This window comes from Cupressus sempervirens, chromosome 7 (genome assembly GCF_028749045.1).
Source record: "Cupressus sempervirens isolate cs-2001-9-10 chromosome 7, ASM2874904v1, whole genome shotgun sequence".
NCBI lineage: Eukaryota > Viridiplantae > Streptophyta > Pinopsida > Cupressales > Cupressaceae > Cupressus > Cupressus sempervirens.
Genome location: NC_143124.1, coordinates 770,762,826 through 770,787,570, shown reverse-complemented (window position 1 = coordinate 770,787,570; position 24,745 = coordinate 770,762,826). Strand labels below are relative to the sequence as shown.

The 24,745-nt window shown below is 36.3% G+C and overlaps 1 protein-coding gene across 1 annotated transcript in view; it reads right to left on the bottom strand.

Moving 5' to 3' along the window:
- LOC149549592 (transcription/mRNA export factor) overlaps nt 1-22,354 on the bottom strand; it is a 49,228-nt gene extending 26,874 nt beyond the window's left edge. Inside the window, exons 1-3 of the mRNA XM_089792915.1 lie at nt 22,069-22,354; nt 21,871-21,958; nt 21,352-21,446 (exon numbers count right to left, since the gene is read on the bottom strand). Of these exons, the coding sequence (XP_089649041.1) occupies nt 21,352-21,446; nt 21,871-21,958; nt 22,069-22,082 (197 nt within the window). The 5' untranslated portion in view covers nt 22,083-22,354. The remainder of the gene's footprint in view (nt 1-21,351; nt 21,447-21,870; nt 21,959-22,068) is intronic.
- Between the last annotated feature and the right edge of the window lie 2,391 nt (nt 22,355-24,745).

Sequence of the window (24,745 nt, the reverse complement as noted above, 5' to 3'; positions counted from 1 at the left end):
AACTCTACCCTCTGTCGATCAACATTCATCTTCTGTTGATTCTGAGCCCTCTATAGGTTGTCCTTGAGAGATCTCAGGATATCCAAACTCTCATGCAACCAATTCTTAGCCCTCTGCGCACGATTGTCTCTTAATGCCAGATCAATAAAGGATGAAGACTCATAACCATAAAGTTCCTTAAACGATGACATACCTATTGACATTTGATAGGTAGCGTTAGTGCTCTCCTCAATGAGGCCAACAACCCCACACTTTAAGTTGTACTAAAATGCAATTCTTGAGGTAGCCCTCCAATCACTTGTTCACAATCTCCATCTGACCATCCATCTACGAGTAGTGGTTAGTACTCAACAACAATTTTGTTCCTGCCAAGAAAAATAATTCCATCCAAAAAGTATCAAGGAAGTGGCTATCCCTGTTACTGACTATATTATGTGGAAGGCCGTGCAAGTAGAACTCCTCTTCGAAAACAACTAGACCACCTAAGTTGCCCGACAACCCATGGGAATGGCAAAGAAATGAGCATATTTGGTCAAACAATCCACCATGACAAAAATTCAATCCTTCCCTTGTACTTGGGAAGTCTCGTAATGAAGTCTATCAAGATGATTTCCATTCTGATCAGATATTAGCAAAGGCTGAAGTAGCCTTGCAAGCAAGGTGTGCTCGAATTTGTTTCATTGGCAAGTACAGCAATACATCATCATTAAGGGCCTTCCAAGTGAGCCCTTCCCAAATTCGCCTATATGTCTTGAGGTACCCAATGTATCTCACTAGATGCGAGTCATTAACTTCCCTCAAGATATTCTCCTTCATCTTTGACTCAAGTACCAAATAGATTTGATCTTTGAAGTAAATAACAAAATTCAATCGATTATACACAGATTCGACAACAATTTGCTTACAACATGTCGGAAAACAGGGCTACCTAGTTGCAATCTTACACTAGATACAAATCCAATGTGCATGAGAGCTTCCCAATTCTACCATCCAAAATCCTCTCAACCTCATCCATCTGCTTCTTAGGATAATCTTGTTCCATTAATTGAAGCATCAACATGCTCACAATACTCATACAAATCAAAAATATTAAATACTGGTGAAATATCCATATCATTAGGCAACTCAACTTCAAAAGCATTACCAAATATCCTCAAAATCCTACATAGTCCAAATTTCTTCATCTTCGGCTTACTATATGTTCCAACTAGAAATCTGCTCTTCTTCAAAAGAATCACAGTATAACCTAGGGACTCGTGCCCCTCCATATCTTGAAGTACTTATCCCCGAGACATCCCTGCACGGGTACTTGGAGGACTTGAGTACTAGGATGGGTACTTGAAGTTCTATTTAACTTTTGATCTTTGAAGGTTACTATTAGCTATGTACGATGTTACTATGTTGAATGTTCAATGGTTCTAGTTCATGTTACAATTTTGCTATGCTCAAGTATTTCAATTTGGTATGTCATACTAAAATATCATTTCATAACTAGCCTTTCAAGTTCTATATTATTGTATACAACACCCCTCCCTGCCCCGCCACATCCCCTTGCCTCTGTCTCCCCCCGGTCCTGAAATTAAGGGCCATTGTCCCCTCGTCTCGGAAACTCCTCCTGGTGTCCTGACATACCCCAGCACTAGTGTTATACTAATAAATCATAACCTCATCACCCACTACAACTCCTTATGTCTCCTAGATCTATCAACTATCCTTGTATCTCTAATTACTATGCTCCAAGTTAAATTTCACTTCATCATGCTAAGTCTTCATAAAATCTACATAACCCTTTGCCTTAGCACTTCTCTTCTTCTATTGACCAGTATCCCTTAATTTTGTAATCCCTCTAGGATGCATGTCAATAAGTCTCAAATGGTGTTTTGTCGATACTCCTATTTACTGAATTATTATAGGCAAACTCTAATTGAGCCAAAATTGAATCCCAATTACCAAGTTTGTCTCCAACTAAACATCTCAACAAGTTACCCAAACTTTTGTTCACAATCTCTATTCGTCTATCAATTTAGGGATGACATGTAGAACTAAACTTTAGATCAGTATTCATTATTTTCCAAAGTGTCTTCCAAGAATAGCCAACAAACTTACTATCTCTATCTAGAAAAATGCTCTTTGGTAACCCATGCAACTTCACAATTTCCTTGAAGAATAAGTCAGCTATATGCACTGCATCTAATGTCTTCCTACAAGGTTTACTATGAGCCAGCTTGGAAAATCAATCCACAACAACAAAAATAGAATCATTACCCCTTTGAGTCTTAGGTAATCCAAGAACAAAATCCATGCTAATATCTTTCCAAGATCTACAAGGAATAGGCAATGGTTTGTACATTCCCACATTCTTATTAACTCCTTTAGCAATCTGATATACTCTGCAACTCTGGACAAATTTTTTATCATCCTTATAAATTTGAGGTCAAAGTACTTAGCACTAATCGAAGTCACTATCTTATCAATACCAAAGTGCCGAGCAAGTCCTTCACAATGCTTTTCCTTGATTATATTCTCCCTAATTGAACTTCTTGGTGTACACAATTGAATACCCTTAAATAACATATCCTCTTGAATGAAATAATCTATCCACTTACCTTGATTTGGTCATTGGTGTCTTTCAAGCTTTTCAAAGTTCTACAAAATCAACACTAATTTCATACAAGGTCTTCAAATCATCCAACCCAAGCATTTCAATTCTCATCTCAGCCAACAAATTCCTTCTACTCAATGCACACAACTCTATTAAATTGTCCACTTCTATGCTTCAACACAAAACTGAAATTCTGCAAATAATCAACCCACTTTATGTGTCTTTGATTCAACTTATTCTGACTACCTGAATACTGCAAAGCTTTATGATATGTACAAAACATAAATTCCTTAGGCATCAAGTAGTGTCTCCACTTCTTCAAACCTTGAACAATAACATAAAACTCTTGATCGTAGACTAAATACCTTTTCTTTGCATCATTCAACTTCTCACTATAAAAAGTAATAGGTCTACCTTCCTAACTCAATAATGCTCTAACTGCATAACAATCAACTTGAAATACTTTAGCAAAATCAGGTAAAGCCAATGCAGGTATTTCAACTACCTTCTACTTCAATGTCTCAAAAATCCTATCAGCTCCATATGTCCACTTGAATTGGTTCTTATCCCCTCTCATAGTCTCTTCTGTAGGATTACAAACTGAATTGAAATTTATGACGAATTTCTAGTAGAAACTAGCCAATCCATGGAAAAATCTAACTTCACCAATACTTTCAGGTGTAGGCCACTCCAAGATTACCTTAACTTTCTCACAATCCATCTTCAAACCATCAACTGAAATCAAAAAACCTCAGCCTCATTAAAGTACTAGGTGCATTAATTAAAGCAAAAGGCATAACCAACCACTGATACAAAATTTCATTTTCCTTAAAAGAAGTCTTCCATTCATCCCTTCTCTAATTCAAATATGATGATAGCCATTCTTCAAATCAATCTTGCTAAAGAGTCTTGCTCCACTCAAACAATCCATGACCATCCATTTTCAATAAAGGAAACCTACACTTCACTATGATCTTGTTTATAGTTTTGGAATTAGTACACATACGTCATTCTCTGTCATGTCCCCATTTTGGAGGCAATTTGATTTAATTAAATTAATTAGGTTGTCCAAAATAATGAATATTTTATGAGGATGACTAATTAATTATTTTAATTAAATAAATAAGTGGTATTAAGTTAATTATTTATAAAGTTATCAAATAAATAAATATTAGAAGGTAACTTTATATTTAATTAATTTAATAAAGTGACTTGAATTATAAAATATTTTATAAAGTCACTTAATAGATACAACAAAATAATGTTCTAGAAGCTTCTGGAGAAAGTGGAGGAAAAATAATAAATAGGCACCCCGGGCTTCATTCTAATCATCCAGATTTGTTGTTGTTGATGTTAATGTTTGTTGATGTGCATTGTGGAGCCTAGGGTTTCTGCAATAGTCACAACTGGCCATTGAGAACGAAAACTCTCAATTGGTACGCAATTTTGAGGGTGTGAAATATCACTTGAATTATTGCAGCTGGGAGGAAGATACTTCAGTCTTCTATTTGTGCTACATTGAGAAAAAATATTTGTCGTCATTGAGAACGAAAACTCTCAATTGATACGCGATTTTGAGGGTGTGAAATATCACTTGAATTATTGCAGCTGGGAGGAAGATACTTCAGTCTTCTATTTGTGCTACATTGAGAAAAAATATTTGAGTACAAAAAGCAGGCCGAAAAAGCAGTTTGAAAAAAGCAGGCCGAAAAAGCAGTTCGAAAAAGCAGGCCGAAAAAATAGTTCAAAAAAAGCAGGCCGAAAAAACAGTCCGGAAAAAGCAGGCTGAAAAGGCAGAACCGAAAAAAGCAGGCCGAAAAAGCAAGTCCGGAAAAGCAATCCAAAAAAAGAAAAAAAGAAAAAAAGCAATCCAAAAAAGCAAACTCGAAAAAGCAAAGAAAATTATTACAGCCATCTACAATCAGGGGCGGCAACTAGAGAGGCACGACTTGGGCACTTGAGGAAGTTATTTTCTGTTCAATGGTATTGCAATACATCTATTCTATAAGGCGACTTCATATGCCAGGTCTGATGTGTATTTTCATAGTTGCCTTTCACTATAGAGTGCTGTTGTAATTGTCATTTCGTATAAGACCTATCATTCATTTTTACATTCCTCACAATGGTATCAGCAATCCATGGCTTTAGTTGTATTTAATCATGCATGTGATTAGTGTACTGCTGTAGGGGAGTATTGAAGTTAGATATTTAGTGTTGCATTAGTTTTCATTGGCAGCTGTAGGTGCATATTACTTTACCAGCAATTATCATATTTCGATATCTTTGTAAATGCCAAGAGTCTTGGCTAACTTAGTATGAATATTGTATTGGATACTCATTCTCAATTAAGGAGATACAATTGCTGGTCATTAATAGTTGTCTTTGAGCATTAATATATCATTTTTTATCAGCCAATTAGCTTGCATACCAATTGTTTGTTAAAATACCAGTTGGCTGTAGGTGATCATTTTCATGATTAGAACTCATATATGCATTCACTATTGCCAAAAATTAGTTGCATATTTATGTTAGGTCATTGTTTAGACAATTTGGAGTCTTTTGTAAGCATTCTCTTTGAGGCAAATCCAAACAAGAATCACTGCAGCACTCTGAAAAGTTATATCAGTCAGAGGACCCTTGCTTGCAAAGTGTTTGACGAAATGTCAAACAACTGAAGGATAAAGATTTTTGGTGTTGGAAGAAGTTATAACCTATTGGGGTTATTTCAGTGGTATCAGAGCTATTGACCTGCCATCCTGTTGGGTAGATTGAACATTGAATCAGTTAGTTAATCATGTTTACTTCAAGTACCCAGAAGCAGTGGGACAAGGATATGAAGAAGCTTAAACAAAATTTGAAAAGGTTGGATGAAAGTCAGAAGACGATGAATGAATTGATGGTTTCCATGTTTAAGAGGACTACATCACAGAACAAAGACAAAGAGGAACAAGAGGTCTCTACAAGTGAGGTATCTAGAAACCTCTACAAGGAGTTTGCAGCAGTTGGTGACCAGCATATCGCCGAATCTAGGGAGGACAAAAATCAGACTAGCTTGGAGGAAGATGTTGGGCACACAATACTTCAGAAGGTAGTGGGAATGGTTATTATGCAGATTGATAGTAACGATCAACTTGATACTCAAGTTCAGACAATTGTATACAGGTCGTCAGAGGGTGATGTCACAGGTACTCGGGATGGTTTAGTTCCAACAGGCAGTGACTACAACGTAGTGGGTTCAGATGATGATTATGAGGATGTTGTTGTGCATGATGGTAAGATACTTGGTAGAGATGAGCAGACATTGAGCATTCATGACTTTGCTGAGAGAGAGTACCAGGCACAGATAGATGCTTCGTCACATGAGGTTGAGGCTGGTAGTACTTCACATGATTTGTCCAGCCAGCTGAAGGTGAGCAAAGATAGTATTGTGACTTCATTATCTCATCATGACAGGATGCGGGATATGATAGAGGATCACATTCGGATGATTCAGTTGCAAGGTAGACATAAGGGAGTTCAGGCGAAGTCTTCTTGTGTTGACTTATAGGTGATTAGGGAAGGAATCGGAACGATGAAGTCAAGATATTTACATCTTCTATCAGATCGTGACCATCTTCTTAGCCTTGTCGGAGACTATTCAGATGCCTTGAGGAGAAAGGAGGAGGAAGTTGACAAGCTTTCTCGCGAGCTTGAGGACATTCGAGCTTCTTGGATGAATACTCCATTGGCATTATAGGACTAGGAGAGACATGGGAATGAGCATGGCATGGAGCTGAGTTTAGTTTCATCTTGCACTCCTGATACTCAGTTTTTTCCGACAGGCGGATCATATGTGGTCGTTGATAATGTTGCGAGTTCATCTTGCATTCACATCCAGGATACAGGGACAATGTCAAACAGGTATGTGGAGTTAGTTGGTATTGGTCATATTACTCGGGTGAGGAGTTTGCTTGAGTTACCAGTTGATTCTAGTTTACGAATATGGATTCGAGATTGTTATATTGGCGTTTGGGATTTAGTCAACTAGAGATCTTTATCACTTTTTGGTAGCAGTGATTGTTTGGGTGCTATCATGGATTTGATTAGCAGATTGCACGGTGTTGTCTTTTCTTGTGCCAACAGCTTGTCCGATGTTGGTATTAGTTTTTATACACCGGTGTTGGGCTTTATTCATATATCTAGTCGACCATTCTTGCTGGAATGTGTTGATGATCTTTCATATTTGGCTGTGTGTACAGATGAGTCCCAGGATCATATTGGCCTTGATGACATCCAAGAGGATGCAGTGGGTAGTTTTGAAGATTTAGCTTCCTTGGCAGTTTCTTTTGGTGCAGAGGAGTTGGACAGCAATGCTACAGTTTTTGATACTCCGTATGTTGATATGAGCTTTGGAGTTGATTCGCAGGATATGGTTGGTAATACTCTAGAGACCAGTAACTTTGAGGATACTCCCTTAGACAGTGTATTAGAGGAGGTTTGTAGGAGACAGTCTAACCAGTGCTATCATGTGTCTAGTCAGTTGAGAGTTAGTGAGCGAGACATTGCTATCACTTGCCAGCATTTCGATGCTGCTCGTCAGTTGTTAGCAGTTTATGGATGGGGTTCTCCTACTAGTGATGAGCAGGGAGGCAGTTATTTTTCCTTGACAGAGATCCACTCTTTATGGGAGGCTATTCGGATTCTGAGACAGAATTATATGCAGCTGGTAGCCGACAGAGGTTATCTTATGGAGTGGGGGAGTACAGCATACAATGCATTATTGGCCAAGGAAGATGAGGTGAGTGAGCTTACTCAGCAGCTCGAGGTGACTTCTGAGATTCTTGAGAGTACACAGTTGGCTTTCGAGGAGTCACAGTTTCATTTGGCTAAGGTGACCATGGAGTTAGAGCGATTGCAATCTTTACCAGATTCTGTACAGTCACAAGCTGTGGTGTCTGGTGATCCGAGGATGTCCATGGTCGAAATTATCAAAGACAATGGAGATGGGGATGCATCCATCCTTGATACTAACATTGGCATATCAGGTTCATTCCCACTAGAGTCAGGTTCAGTTGAGTTGGGTGCTGCAGCAGATTGTTGTATGCCTGACATGGTGGTGGCCTCTCGTACTGATGGCACGGAGACAAGAGATGTTGTATCAAAAATCATGTGTGATGTTGGCGAGCTGACAGTTGGCATGGTTCCTGCTAGTAATACTACTCCCTTGGCGATGTCTTCGGAGGTAGTAGTCAGTTCCAACTTGGTTAGTGATCGATTGCAGTTAGTTTCATCTGGATTGCAGTCTGAGCCACTGACTGAGATTGGCGCATTCTATCAGCATTACACTCTGAGGTATGTTCATCAATTTACCTTTGATGACCATGTTGATGAGATGATGATACAGAGATGTACTTTGGTTCCTAGTGCTTGTCATCAGTTATGGGACAGTTTGACGCCTCGAGATGAGAGTTGTGATGAGCATGACATGGCAATAGGTTTTGCGGTTGACAGCTTGATAATACATGACTTAGAGCAGGAGTTTGGGAGTGATGCTTCAGCAGTTGTTATTGATTCTACTCCTTTGGCTATGACATCTCCTGACTTAGCTGGTGATCAGTCACAGTAGGTTGTATCACTTGTTCATGGTGCGCTGTTGACTGAGGTTGGTTCTTTTTATCAACATTATACTGCAGGGTATGTGCATCAGTTAGCATTTGATCCTTGTGCTGAAGAGTTGATGGCAGGCAAATTTGGTTTGGGTTCCATTTCTTGTTGTTTATCTTGTGATGTCTTTTCACCATCAGCAGTGCATGGGAGTTATGGCTATGAGACAGTGGCCGGTGATCTGCAGAGTTGTGTTGACTGCAAGAGTTGTTTAGTGTGTGGATTCTCCATACTTGGTACAGTTTCATTCAGGAGCGTTCACCATTGCTGCAGAGTTGGATTGTACATTCCATTAAAGCCAGTGGGATGCATTTATGGTATTTACTGTGTTGGCAGTTGTGATTTTGGAGTTTGGTTGAACTGTAATTGTCAGTGTGATTATGGATTCCTCTTGGTTATATTGCAGAGGATATTACAGGAGCCTGTGTTGATTGATAGCAGTATAGTACATGACTACATTTGGGATCCAGGCGGATTGATTGGTTTATTGTTCAGCCATTGTTTGGGGACAAGCAATTTCAGGAAGGGCGAACTGTCATGTCCCCATTTTCGAGGCAATTTGATTTAATTAAATTAATTAGGTTGTCCAAAATAATAAATATTTTATGAGGATGACTAATTAATTATTTTAATTAAATAAATAAGTGGTATTAAGTTAATTATTTATAAAGTTATCAAATAAATAAATATTAAAAGGTAACTTTATATTTAATTAATTTAATAAAGTGACTTGAATTATAAAATATTTTATAAAGTCACTTAATAGATAAAACAAAATAATGTTCTAGAAGCTTCTGGAGAAAGTGGAAGAAAAAGAATAAATAGGCACCCCGAGCTTCATTCTAATCATCCAGATTTGTTGTTGCTAATGTTAATGTTTGTTGATGTGCATTATGAAGCCTAGGGTTTCTGCAATAGTCACAACTGGCCATTGAGAACGAAAACTCTCAATTGGTACGCAATTTTAAGAGTGTGAAATATCACTTGAATTATTGCAGTTGGGAGGAAGATACTTCAATCTTCTATTTGTGCTATATTGAGAAAAAATATTAGTGGCCATTGAGAACGAAAACTCTCAATTGATACGCGATTTTGAGGGTGTGAAATATCACTTGAATTATTGCAGCTGGGAATAAGATACTTCAGTTTTCTATTTGTGCTACATTGAGAAAAAAATATGAGTACAAAAAGCAGGCCGAAAAAGTAGTTCGAAAAAAGCAGGCCGAAAAAGCAGTTCGAAAAAACAGCCCGAAAAAGCAGTTTGAAAAAAGCAGGCCGAAAAAGCAGTCTGAAAAAAGTAGGCCGCAAAGGCAGAACCGAAAAAGCAGGCCGAAAAAGCAGGTCCGGAAAAGCAATCCAAAAAAGCAAAGAAAATTATTACAGCCATCTACAATCAGGGGTAGCAGCTAGAGAGGCACGACTTGGGCACTTGAGGAGGTTATTTTCTGTTCAGTGGTATTGCAATACATCTATTCTATAAGGCGACTTCATATGCCAGGTCTGATGTGTATTTTCATAGTTGCCTTTCACTATAGAGTGCTGTTGTACTTGTCATTTCGTATCAGACCTATCATTCATTAATAGATATATCATTCATTTTTACATTCCTCACAATAGTATCAGCAATCCATGGCTTTAGTTGTATTTAATCATGCATGTGATTAGTGTACTGCTGTAGGGGAGTATTGAAGTTAGATATTTAGTGTTGCATTAGTTTTCATTGGCAGCTGTAGGTGCATATTACTTTACCAACAATCATCATATTTTGATATCTTTGTAAATGCCAAGAGTCTTGGCTAACTTAGTATGAATATTGTATTGGATACTCATTCTCAATTAAGGAGATACAATTGCTGGTCATTAATAGTTGTCTTTGAGCATTAATATATCATTTTTTATCAGCCAATTAGCTTGCATACCAACTGTTTGTTAAAATACCAATTGGCTGTAGGTGATCATTTTCATGATTAGAACTCATATATGCATTCACTATTGCCAAAAATTAGTTGCATATTTATGTTAGGTCATTGTTTAGACAATTTGGAGTCTTTTGTAAGCATTCTCTTTGAGGCAAATCCAAACAAGAATCACTGCAGCACTTTGAAAAGTTATATCAGTCAGAGGACCCTTGCTTGCAAAGTGTTTGACGAAATGTCAAACAACTGAAGGATAAAGATTTTTGGTGTTGGAAGAGGTTATAACCTATTGGGATTATTTCAGTGGTATCAGAGCTATTGACCTGCCATCCTGTTGGGTAGATTGGACATTAAATCAGTTAGTTAATCATGTTTACTTCAAGTACCCAGAAGCAGTGGGACAAGGATATGAAGAAGCTTAAACAAAATTTGAAAAGGTTAGATGAAAGTCAGAAAAGGATGAATGAATTGATGGTTTCCATGTTTAGGAGGACTACATCACAGAACAAAGACAAAGAGGAACAAGAGGTCTCTACAAGTGAGGTATCTAGAAACCTCTACAAGGAGTTTGCAGCAGTTCGTGACCAGCATATCGCCGAATCTAGGGAGGACAAAAATCAGACTAGCTTGGAGGAAGATGTTGGGCACACAATACTTCAAAAGGTAGTGGGAATGGATATTACGCAGATAGATAGTAACGGTCAACTTGATACTCAAGTTCAAACAATTGTATACAGGTCGTCAGAGGGTGATGTCACAGGTACTTGGGATGGTTTAGTTCAAATAGGTAGTGACTACAACGTAGTGGGTTCAGATGATGATTATGAGGATGTTGTTGTGCATGATGGTAAGATACTTGGTAGAGATGAGCAGACATTGAGCATTCATGACTTTGCTAAGAGAGAGTACCAGGCACAGATAGATGCTTCATCACATGAGGTTGAGGCTGGTAGTACTTCATATGATTTGTCCAGCCAGCTGAAGGTGAGCGAAGATAGTATTGTGACTTCATTATCTCATCATGATAGGATGCGGGATATGATAGAGGATCACATTCGGATGATTCAATTACAAGGTAGACATAAGGGAGTTCAGGCGAAGTCTTCTTGTGTTGACTTACAGGTGATTAGGGAAGGAATCGGAACGATGAAGTTGAGATATTTACATCTTCTATCAGATCGTGACCATCTTCTTAGCCTTGTCGGAGACTATTCAGATGCCTTGAGGAGAAAGGAGGAGGAAGTTGACAAGCTTTCTCGCGAGCTTGAGGACATTCGAGCTTCTTGGATGAATACTCCATTGGCATTACAGGACTGGGAGAGACATGGGAATGAGCATGGCATGGAGCTGAGTTTAGTTTCATCTTGCACTCCTGATACTCTGTTTTCTGCGGCAGGCGGATCATATGTGGTCGTTGATAATGTTGCGAGTTCATCTTGCATTCACATCCAGGATACAGGGACAATGTCAGACAGGTATGTGGAGTTAGTTGGTATTGGTCATATTACTCGGGTGAGGAGTTTGCTTGAGTTACCAGCTGATTCTAGTTTACGGATATGGATTTGAGATTGTTATATTGGCGTTTGGGATTTAGTCAACTAGAGATCTTTATCACTTTTTGGTAGCAGTGATTGTTTGGGTGCTATCATGGATTTGATTAGCAGATTGCACGGTGTTGTCTTTTCTTGTGCCAACAGCTTGTCCGATGTTGGTATTAGTTTTTATACACCGGTGTTGGGCTTTGTTCATATATCCAGTCGACCATTCTTGCTGGAATGTGTTGATGATCTTTCATATTTGGCAGTGTGTACAGATGAGTCCCAGGATCATATTGGCCTTGATGACATCCAGGAGGATGCAGTGGGTAGTTTTGAAGATTTAGCTTCCTTGGCAGTTTCTTTTGGTACAGAGGAGTTGGACAGCAGTGCTACAGTTTTTGATACTCCGTATGTTGATATGAGCTTTGGAGTTGATTCGCAGGATATGGTTGGTAATACTCTAGAGACCAGTAATTTTGAAGATACTCCCTTAGACAGTGTGTCAGAGGAGGTTTGTAGGAGACAGTCTAGCTAGTGCTATCATGTGTCTAGTCAGTTGAGAGTTAGTGAGCGAGACATTGCTATCACTTGCCAGCATTTCGATGCTGCTCGTCAGTTGTTAGCAGTTTATGGATGGGGTTCTCCTACTAGTGATGAGCAGGGAGGCAGTTATTTTTCCTTGACAGAGATCCACTCTTTATGGGAGCCTATTCGGATTCTGAGACAGAATTATATGCAGCTGGTAGCCGACAGAGGTTATCTTATGGAGTGGGGGAGTACAGCATACGATGCATTATTGGCCAAGGAAGATGAGGTGAGTGAGCTTACTCAGCAGCTCGAGGTGACTTCTGAGATTCTTGAGAGTACATAGTTGGCTTTCGAGGAGTCACAGTTTCATTTGGCTAAGGTGACCATGGAGTTAGAGCGATTGCAGTCTTTACCAGATTCTGTACAGTCACAAGCTGTGGTGTCTGGTGATCCGAGGATGTCCATGGTCGAAATTATCAAAGACAGTGGAGATGGGGATGCATCCATCCTTGATACTAACATTGGCATATCAGGTTCATTCCCACTAGAGTCAGGTTCAGTTGAGTTGGGTGCTGCAACAGATTGTTGTATGCCTGACATGGTGGTGGCCTCTAGTACTGATGGCACGGAGACTAGAGATGTATCAAAAATCATGTGTGATGTTGGCGAGCCGACAGTTGGCATGGTTCCTGCTAGTAATACTACTCCCTTGGCGATGTCTTCGGAGGTAGTAGTTAGTTCCAACTTGGTTAGTGATTGATTGCAGTTAGTTTCATCTGGATTGCAGTCTGAGCCACTGACTGAGATTGGCACATTCTATCAGCATTACACTGTGAGGTATGTTCATCAATTTACCTTTGATGACCATGTTGATGAGATGATGATACAGAGATGTACTTTGGTTCCTAGTGCTTGTCATCAGTTATGGGACAGTTTGACGCCTCGAGATGAGAGTTGTGATGAGCATGACATGGCGATAGGTTTTGCGGTTGACAGCTTGATAATACACGACTTAGAGTAGGAGTTTGGGAGTGATGCTTCAGTAGTTGTTGTTATTGATTCTACTCCTTTGGCTATGACATCTCCTGACTTAGTTGGTGATCAGTCACAGTGGGTTGTATCACTTGTTCATGGTGAGCTGTTGACTGAGGTTGGTTCTTTTTATCAGCATTATACTGCAGGGTATGTGCATCAGTTAGCATTTGATCCTTGTGCTGAAGAGTTGATGGCAGGCAAATTTGGTTTGGGTTCCATTTCTTGTTGTTTATCTTGTGATGTCTTTTCACCATCAGCAGTGCATGGGAGTTATGGCTATGAGACAGTGGTCGGTGATCTGCAGAGTTGTGTTGACTGCAGGAGTTGTTTACTGTGTGGATTCTCCATACTTGGTACAGTTTCATTCAAGAGCGTTCACCATTGTTGCAGAGTTGGATTGTACATTCCATATAAGCCAGTGGGATGCATTGATGGTATTTACTGTGTTGGCAGTTGTGATTTTGGAGTTTGGTTGAGCTGTAATTGTCAGTTTGATTATGGATTCCTCTTGGTTATATTGCAGAGGATATTACAGGAGCCTGTGTTGATTGATAGCAGTATAGTACATGACTACATTTGGGATCCGGGCGGATTGATTGGTTTATTGTTCAGCCATTGCTTGGGGACAAGCAATTTCAGGAAAGGCGGACTGTCATGTCCCCATTTTGGAGGCAATTTGATTTAATTAAATTAATTAGGTTGTCCAAAATAATGAATATTTTATGAGGATGACTAATTAATTATTTTAATTAAATAAATAAGTGGTATTAAGTTAATTATTTATAAAGTTATCAAATAAATAAATATTAAAAGGTAACTTTATATTTAATTAATTTAATAAAGTGACTTGAGTTATAAAATATTTTATAAAGTCACTTAATAGATAAAACAAAATAATGTTCTAGAAGCTTCTGGAGAAAGTGGAGGACAAAGAATAAATAGGCACCCCGAGCTTCATTCTAATCATCCAGATTTGTTGTTGTTGATGTGCATTGTGGAGCCTAGGGTTTTTGCAATAGTCACAACTGGCCATTGAGAACGAAAACTCTCAATTGGTACGCAATTTTGAGGGTGTGAAATATCACTTGAATTATTGCAGTTGGGAGGAAGATACTTCAGTCTTCTATTTGTGCTACATTGAGAAAAAATATTTGTGGCCATTGAGAACGAAAACTCTCAATTGATACGCGATTTTGAGGGTGTGAAATATCACTTGAATTATTGCAGCTGAGAGGAAGATACTTCAGTCTTCTATTTGTGCTACATTGAGAAAAAATATTTGAGTACAAAAAGCAAGCCGAAAAAGTAGTTCGAAAAAAGCAGGCCGAAAAAGCAATTCGAAAAAGCAAGTCGAAAAAGCAGTTCGAAAAAAGTAGGCCAAAAAAGCAGTTCGAAAAAAGAAGGCCGAAAAAGCAGGTTCGGAAAAGCAATCCAAAAAAAAAAAAAAGCAATCCAAAAAAGCAAACTCGAAAACGCAAAGAAAATTATTACAGCCATCTACAATCAGGGGCGGCAGCTAGAGAGGCACGACGTGGGCACTTGAGGAGGTTATTTTCTGTTCAATGGTATTGCAATACATCTATTCTCTAAGGCGACTTCATATGCCAGGTCTGATGTGTATTTTCATAGTTGCCTTTCACTATAGAGTGTTGTTGTAATTGTCATTTCGTATCAGACCTATCATTCATTAATAGATATATCATTCATTTTTACATTCCTCACAACGGTATCAGCAATCCATGGCTTTAGTTGTATTTAATCATGCATGTGATTAGTGTACTGCTGTAGGGGAGTATTGAAGTTAGATATTTAGTGTTGCATTAGTTTTCATTGGCAGCTGTAGGTGCATATTACTTTACCAGCAATCATCATATTTTGATATCTTTGTAAATGCCAAGAGTCTTGGCTAACTTAGTATGAATATTGTATTGGATACTCATTCTCAATTAAGGAGATACAATTGCTGGTCATTAATAGTTGTCTTTGAGCATTAATATATCATTTTTTATCAGCCTGTTAGCTTGCATACCAACTGTTTGTTAAAATACCAGTTGGTAGGTGATCATTTTCATGATTAGAACTCATTATGCATTCACTATTGCCAAAAATTAGTTGCATATTTATGTTAGGTCATTGTTTAGACAATTTGGAGTCTTTTGTAAGCATTCTCTTTGAGGCAAATCCAAGCAAGAATCACTGCAGCACTCTGAAAAGTTATATCAGTCAGAGGACCCTTGCTTGCAAAGTGTTTGACGAAATGTCAAACAACTGAAGGATAAAGATTTTTGGTGTTGGAAGAAGTTATAACCTATTGGGGTTATTTCATTCTCCATTCTTCTTAGGTGCTTACACAACTGAAACTGCACAAGGACTCAAACTTTCTCTGATCAACCTTTCTACAACAACTCTTGAACTTGTCTATTCAATTCCTTATTCTCTACAAGTGCCAACTAGTTCCTAGTATCAAATCCATGCAATAATTGATACTTCTAATTGGAGGTAACCCGTCTAGTCATTATCTGAAATGATATCTTGAAATTCTAACAACAATTCTTTGACTTCCTGTGGTTGTTCATTTTCAATTCCTTTTTCAATCTTTCCAAGGACCAAAGCAAACCACATACTTTCCTTCCTTAAATCCTTTATGAACTAACTTCCTTCAATCAAGCAGACTTTAATAGTAGTGCAATTCTCATCCTTAGATTCTTCTATCAAAGGAAACAAAACTTGTCTTTTCCCATTAGCCACAATAGTATACGGGATCAATCTACTATCATGCAAGGCTTGTCTATTATATTGCCAAGATTTACCCAATAATCCATAGGCATAATACCACACAAGACTTCATCATAATATGACCCAACTAAAATTTCACTTATCAATAACATATGTTCCAAGCAATCTGATAAGGTTTAGGGTGCTTCATTCTTGGTAACTACAATTTGGTGACCAACTCTTTTGATGCCATTGTCAATGATCACTTTGCAACATTTATCTGCAACTTTACATCTAGTCTTCAATATTTCCTCAACACAGGATCTTCAACTTCTTCATTCCACAAGGTTCTCCTAACCATCAAGTTTGCTCCTTCTGGTCCATTCAATGAATCAGATGAATCTTCCTACACAAGTGTATTTCTGATATTGCTACCAACCTCCTTATTTGAATTAGTACCTTGAAATACTTGGTGACCTTCTCCACATTTGAAACAAGTTCCTTTAAACCAAGTCATGTCTTCTCTCTTATGATATTCCCTCTTAAATAATTTCCTCTACCTTTGTGTGAACTTTCTTCCTTCCATTCACATTTGCCTTTGTCTTGATTAGTCTTACCTCGATCTGAATAAGATTTGCTAATCTCACCATAAGATCTCCCTCTTCCTCTAGGGAATCTACCACCTCTAACTTTTTGTCTCTGCTCATGCCTTTTGTTCAACTTTTCATCTGCCGTCAATGCAAATGGATATGCCTCCTCAATGCTATCCATCTTGACCAAATTGATTTCATCTTGTATAGAAGCCCTCAATCCATTCAGGTACCTGGCAATCCTTTTCACTTCATTATAAATGTGTCCAGATTTGATATCCAACTTCTAAAATTCCTCAGTGTAGTCCTTCACAATCATATCCCTTTACTTCAAATTCTATAATTTCTTCAACAAACTAACTTGATAATCACCCGATAGGAATTTACCTTTCAATTTGCTAACCATCTTTACCCAAATCTTAGTCTTTTCTTTTCCTAATCTTTGTCTATTAATCTACATATGTTCCCACCAAAGAGATGCATGTCCTTTCAATTTTGTACTTGCAATCTTCACCTTCTTGTCAACAGGTGTATTCTCAAAGTACTTCTCCATCTCAAAGATCCAATCTAACAATTCATCAACATCAAGCTTAGCATCATACTCAGGAGGATTGAAATGTGGCTTTGCATTTACTCTTGTCAAGGCTTTCAAGAATCTTTCATCACCTTGTTCAAGATCGGGAACTTTCTTTTCCACTTCCTCAGCTTCATCTTCATATAATCCTCAATTGGTCTTCCTTTTCTTTGAGTTGTCTCAACAACTTCAAGTCTAGCTGCAATTTGCCTCAACATATCCATGACCACTTGATCTACATTTCCTCTTCCACGAACCATCTTTAAAACTCTTTGCAAGTTATAGATCAAAGACAAGTTTGCACCCCTGCAACCAAATCTAGTAAGGGCTCATCAAGTTATAGGTCAAATCTCGGATTTACCACCCTACAACCAAATCACAAGGGTTTACACACAATCCCAATCAAATCATCTCCACAAGGAACATAAAATCTTGCTCTTGTACAACCTGACACAACTCAAGGATGCAGAATCCCCAAAGGAGATGTCCAACCAAGCAACAAGAGTATCACAGGGAAGCAATAACACAATGTTCGAATAAAGTAATGGAATTCAATCAAATTATATACATATCCAATGACAATTTGCTTACAACAAGCCTACCGGTTGTAGCCTTATAACAGATACAAATCCAATGTGCGATCACAGTGTGCACGAGACTCTAGATCTTCCTACTAACTTCCTTCTCTTGGATATATCAAGGATATCACATAAATAGTCACCACGACACATGGGTCAGCCCAAAAGATTCACACTTAACAATAATTAGGGAAATGTGTTACAACAAATAGGACAAACCCCAAAGATAGGATCAACACTTAGAAAATAAGCATATAAAAATGTTTGATCCAAGATATAGGTCCACACATGATCCAAGAATTTCAAACCACCGCACATACACATCATACACCACCCAACGAAAATCCATCAACCGGTCAAGGTGTCAGCAAAGACCACACTACCCAAGAGCAAAACAATGAGAACTCATTGAATAGGATTCTAAATTATGAACAATCATAGAAGAATGGTCAAGATTAGGTCTTAAATAAGCCACCAAAAACACACAATCTAGAATACACGGTCAAAGAACCGCACACATGATCATCTAGACAAGAAAGTAGGAAGCGAAAGAACAAACAAAAAACAAAATGATGCAAGATTACCAAGAACCTCAGATGCCCCTACATTACTTACTTCATATGGTAGTCACCTTGGTTGTCAAACGATCCTTCATGTACAATGATCTACACATGCTCCTTGGTTCTGACCATATGGTGTCAATGTTGTCACCCATATAGTATTACTCTTGTACGACAACTATACCTTCCTCCCTATGCAAAATGGTATGCCAGGACTAGCAATCCCATCTTTGAATGATGCAGATAAATATTTAGGGATTTATCTAAACGTGGATATTGGTAGCTAGATCAATGATTAACTTCAAATAGGATTATGTAGTTGTCATGAATGCATCCACAAAGAAAGGAATAATACGCTAATAATAAGTATTTGAACTTTCACACAAAATAGAACCTCGTTTGCAACAAGTGAGGTTCACAAGCAAAATAGGGTGATGATTAACTCTCATTGAAACTGCAAAGTGCCAAAAAAAGGGAGGATCTTGCACCTTTGAAACAACAAACAAATGTTTAACTCCAAATAAAATCCACAAATACAAAGAAAACATTAAAATTTACCATACTTTCAACTATACCAAATGTGGCCTTATAAATGGGCTCTAGGAAATTTTCCAAAGGGTTCCAAACGGGTCGACACGACCAAATAATTTCTTACTAATTAACAAAAAGAGGCCTGACAAATATTATTAAGTTTGGGGCCATACAAACAATCAATTTTAATTGAACTATTTGACAACTTTGGGGACATTACAAAATGACAAAATATCCATAAAGTAGGTTTGATGCAAATTAACCTAGTCAATATCATCAATTGATATATCTCATACAACTACCAACTTGAGGGGGGTGAATTTAAAAAATAATATAATTATAATAATTAAACTTAACAATTATCTAATGAAGTACCCCTCATTGTGAAATAATGTTCAGACTCTTTTTGTCTAAAAGAGAAAACAAGGTTGAAATAATATCCCCCAAAGAAGTTACAAAAGAAATGAGAATCATAGCCTATACGCAAGGAAGAAATCTTCATTAGTATGGGAAAAAGAAAGAGAACAAAAATGGGTATACAACCCCTTATCCCATCCTCTTGAACAAATTACAAACAAAAATCATCATCCCAAGAAGTTAGGGCTTAATATAGTGAATTTGAGAATAAGGAAAAACATTGAGGACATTCCACTAGCCACAAGAATGAGAGAAAATCCTTGCTACAATGAACCAAAAGGGAAAAGAATAAGAATTACAATACCTCAAATGTGATCTCTCAATTCCAAAAGCTCCAAAAAAAAAAAAAGCAAAGCCAAATGAAAAAAGATGTTTTTTTGAAAAAAAAATATGAGAGAAATTGAGTTGTCAACATCAAAAGGATGCAATCGGGTATGGAAGCACCTCGTTAATGATTAGGCTCTAAAGATCAAGGAATGTAAAGTAAATTTGCATATCACAGAGGTAGTCATATCCCTAGATGAGTCTAAAAGTTTGTAGAAACAATTTATTTGGAACACTAGAGGATGATGAAAAATTCCCTTAATGTATATAACAAAGATACATCTCTTTGCAATAGAAAACAAGATTTAGAATAGAAAATATAACTCTTGTGAAAGAGGCAAAGGTTAAAAACAAATGTAATCCTCTAATTGGGAATCAACACAACACTCTCTTCATTATCAAACAACCCTATTAGACCCCACGCATATTTTGATTCTTAACACCTCTAATTTCACACTATAGCATTAGAAACATAAAGAAGCCTCGTGTGCACAAGTTAGAGAAGAATTATAGTTAGCAGGAGACACAAGTGAAAGAGAATGCACTTGTAGCCACTAGAATGCAGCTAAGTTAGTGTTGAGAAAAAGAAAGAGAAAGAATAGGTGCTATAAACCTTCATGATTAAGATTTTAATCACCTTTTTTAATAGATTTGCCTTAAAAAACTTTTAAAAGAAAACAAAAAACAAGGGATGTAGCTTATCTACCCACCAATTTATGTTCTAGGTAATGGGTCCAACTACAAATAAGTGTGCATGTTCACAAATCAATTTGTTTGGGCACAGTAAAAGTGTTAAAGGTAATTACCCTAAAAATCCAAAACATAGCTATAGGTAAGCCCCAAGGCATTAGTTCCTTGTGTTTTAAATTAAAGTGGTGCTATACACAAGTTGCGGCTATACTGCCTCTAACATGGGTTTTTGTAAGTATCTATGGTTTATCAAGAAAGTTGTCCTTTGTGTTATGCAGTTTATGGTCTTCTATATTAGAGATTTTTTCTATACCCAGATTTTCAAAAACAACAAAGATTGTCCGAAGGGTTTAGCTTAGTTGGTTGAAAAATGAATCCTCGTTGTGGAGACCCTGGTTCAAATGCCAAGAGGGACATCTTTGTGGAATTCTAAGTTGTGACTCTTGGTCTTCCAATTGTTGTTTCTAGTGTGGTTCCCTGTAAGGAGCTCGAATAAGTTCATAAGTCTCAAGTTGTTGTTGCTCAAATGAGCACAAGGTTTGTAAACGATCTTCAATATTAAAAAAACAAAGATTGAGTTACCAAACATTCAATATCAAAGTTCTTGCAATTTTAGAGTTCAATTGCTCATAATTGAAAGATTCTTAGATTTTCAGGCTTTAAAGTAATTTTTTGAAACCTCACATCATCAAAGTTTAAGTTTCCGGATGTCTGATTAAGTATATTCAGACTTCATTTTTCACGTAGATTTTAAGTTCGCTGGAAGTCTGATGTTTCAATTTTCCCAGTAAATTAAGTTCCAAACTTGAAGCAAGTTGAGATGTTTATAGAAATTTAAGTTTTTTTGCCAGCTTTTAGTTTGAATTTCCAAAGTCCGAAACAAGTTACACATGTGATTAGTAGCAGCTTACGAGTCAAGGTATATCATTTTAACCTTGAGAAGGCGTAAAACAGTAATCCCATATATGAGGTTACATACGATGCACACGTAGCTCTATGTATGTGTTTATGAGAATTACGATGCTGAAGACACATATGCAGTATAAAGGAGGTCGCATGTATATAACTTAAATCATGAGATCTTGAAGGAAGACAGGGACTATTTGTTACCTGCATTGAGCCTTCATTTCATCCTTCCACCCACATTCAATAAGCCTTTCCCTTAGTAACTCTTTTAGCTTCTCCTTTTCTCCACTTTCAATCAACTAAAGTTTTCCAACACAAAACAGTACAAATGAGGGAGGCATTTGTGATGGGCTATATTTCCAATCACCTTTTTTCTTTGTTCACATCCTTTTCAAAATTTTATTTAATTCATGAAAAAAATACTAGAGAAAAGAAGATTTTCTGAATAATTTCTCATAAAACACAGATAACAAATTCCCAACAATACAACTCGTGTCAGTACTAAATTCCAAGTTTTTATTCATAACTAGCCTAACACAAAATCACCTACCGTTGAACACTAACTAAAACCAATTCCCCTATGAATTCTCCTGAATATGGGCCTACGACATTATATACGACAAACCCTAAATATATTCCATTCACCCACCAAAAGATGTCCCTAAAAAACAATTCTTCGTAACTGTAAATTCACAGAGCATACTAAACCCTAAACAAGTTTACCTTGATGTTAATGATTTCCTGAAGAGTGGGTTCTGTTTCCCCGTCATCGTCTGCATCAGGCGTTGGCGGTCTGTTAATGGAAGCCCTCCTGTATTGCAGACAAGAGCAACATCATAATCAGCGACCCAAATTGTAAAAACCAATTTACGGCCTCAATTAATTCCTACATGGCTGCTCTTGCGGTCAAGAGTTGCGTACATTTTAATGCTCATAACAAAAAAACAGCCCTGTTTCCCGATGGCATGAATTCTTCAGTTTTAGCGAATCTCACGTTAGCTACTTTAGTGGGACTCTTGGATGAAATGGATTGTTGCAGATATTTCACGAATTTCTTGATGTTGAGTGGCAACAATTTTGCTATGTGGCGACTCTACGTAACTTACAGGATTGGTATAATTTTCGGTAATGACGAACAGCTTGTCTTGAAATGGGAAAGACTGGGCATGAGAGACGGTCGTCTATCAGATTAACTACACTAACCAAACTAAACTTAGATAAACTAGCAATCGCACCTTAGTGTGCAATAGGTACGCTGAACTTGTCATAGTTATTCAAAATATTTCTCATGTTTTATTTGGTAATTTTTTTGTTTACATAAGTATTAATAGTATATTTAAGGAATATTAAAAGTGTCTTAAAGATTTACAATTATTAATTAGATGTCACTTCTAAAAGATTTCATTGTAGTGGTAGTTAAATTATTATAATTTGAATTTATACAAAATGATGTTACTTGTGGTAAAAATGACCTTTTTACATGATTAGTGATGTCATTTTTTTTAATCATTGTTGTAGCCATGACTTCTTGTGTGTGCATTGGTGTAAAATGAAACGTATGAATATCACTCAATGTGTAAATATTTCATTGTCTAATGTTAAACACCCAAATTTGAATTAGAAATTGAATCTGAAAAGAGAGAAAAAATCAATTATGAGAGAGTGCTTTATACAACTTACATATTAGAAGAATCCAGCCAATTTCTTCCCAAGTTTCAGTGTTACCTATCCCCACCAATTACCTCACATAAGAAAACCCAAAAATGATACCACATGTACTAATAGTCGATCACACATGCACTAATTGTTGCTCATATTTTATCTTTCTTATTTTTTGATAGGTCCATTTGTGCAAAAAATACTATTTTTTTGGGTGAATGGCTATTGAGGGTGGACATAACACGAATGTTTAAAATGACACTTTTAGACCACCTCACACTTTATAAGTTCTACAAACTATTCTATAAATGCAGGGAAGTGTTATCTTTGAGCTCTTCACTCACCTACGAAGGTGTAGGTACACAAAGTTAGCCTGGTGACTATTTACTCATCTCCCCTATGCCTAAAATGCTTACTATGTAGTTTTTCTTCTTGGAAAAATGATAAAGACAGTTCACAAAATAAGCTCTTAATTCTTTCTGGTATCTCTTTTCCTTGATCATAATATAAAATAATAATTTATCTTAATAAAATTTGTAAAATATTTAACTATAAGCATCGATCAAATTTAACTAGTTATTAATCATGATTTTTTTCACCAATCAAAAGTGAAGATTTTTTTTATATTTGTAAAATATTTAACTTATTTTTAGTAAAGATGCCATTTGTTTAACAGAATATTTTCAGTTTGAGTGATATGAGCCCTTTTTACCAACAATTATAATTTTTTGACTATATTATAAGTTAAAAACTTATATATATAAACATATCTATTTTATAAATAATTAACATAATTGGATAAGAATTTTTTTATAATATATAAGTTCAATAGATCACATCACATTATATTTCAATTCTATATTATAATAATTATCATACATTACATCTACATATATTTTATATTTATATTACTTATTCTTTTTTAAAATTATGAAAAATATAATATTAAAAATATAAAATAAGAACATAATTTAATACTATTATTTTCATTTATTTGATAAAAATATTTATTTTTAAATTAGTTCATAATTTAAAGTTCATATAAAAGCACAATTTATTTTTAAAAATGTACAAATTTTATTCAAAACAAATAAAAAATAAACAACAAGCCTAATGTTACGATTTACATAAATAATACTAATAACAATATTACTAAAAAAACTCTATAAATAATTGATTTATAATAACATTAAATTTAATTTTTTTTATTAAAACATTAATTCATAATCAACTATGTAAAATTAATCAACTAGGTAAAGTTGACATCATAGATTAGTACTCCTACGGTACAACCGACGCATGGATAGAATTAAATTGGAAATGCTATTTGGAGCACATTAGCATGTCTCATACACATGTACATAGCACAAGTGTAGATATATGGAATTTATTAATAAATTTTTTAAGTTAGTATAAGAATATAGATTATTGATTTTATGTAAGTATACTATTTGATATAGAAAATAAAATAGTAGATTACGTCTAAGTTAGTTTTATTAGCATTCAAATTTATTACACGTATAAAAATAAATATGTATTATATAATCAAAATTGAAATTGAAATTGAAATGAAAAAAGAGCATTCAAATTTATTGCTCATATAAAAATAAATATATATTATATAATCAAAACCAAAATTGAAATGAAAAAAAGAGCATTCAAATTTATTGCTTGTATAAAAATAAATATATATTATATAATCAAAATCAAGTGGCCCGTATCAGGTCTTAAATCTTCAAGTCGTGGCCTTCAGAGGTCTAAACTCTCCATAAAAACAAATTGAAATGAGAAAAAGATGATTTGATATATAGTAACAAACCTTATTTTTAAAAAGCGGAGTGAAATAAATCAACACGAGATTACCAATTGGTTGTTACCAGGTTCCATTCTTGTTATTAAATTTATAATTTCCCTAGCAAAATGAATAAATGTGTATCCC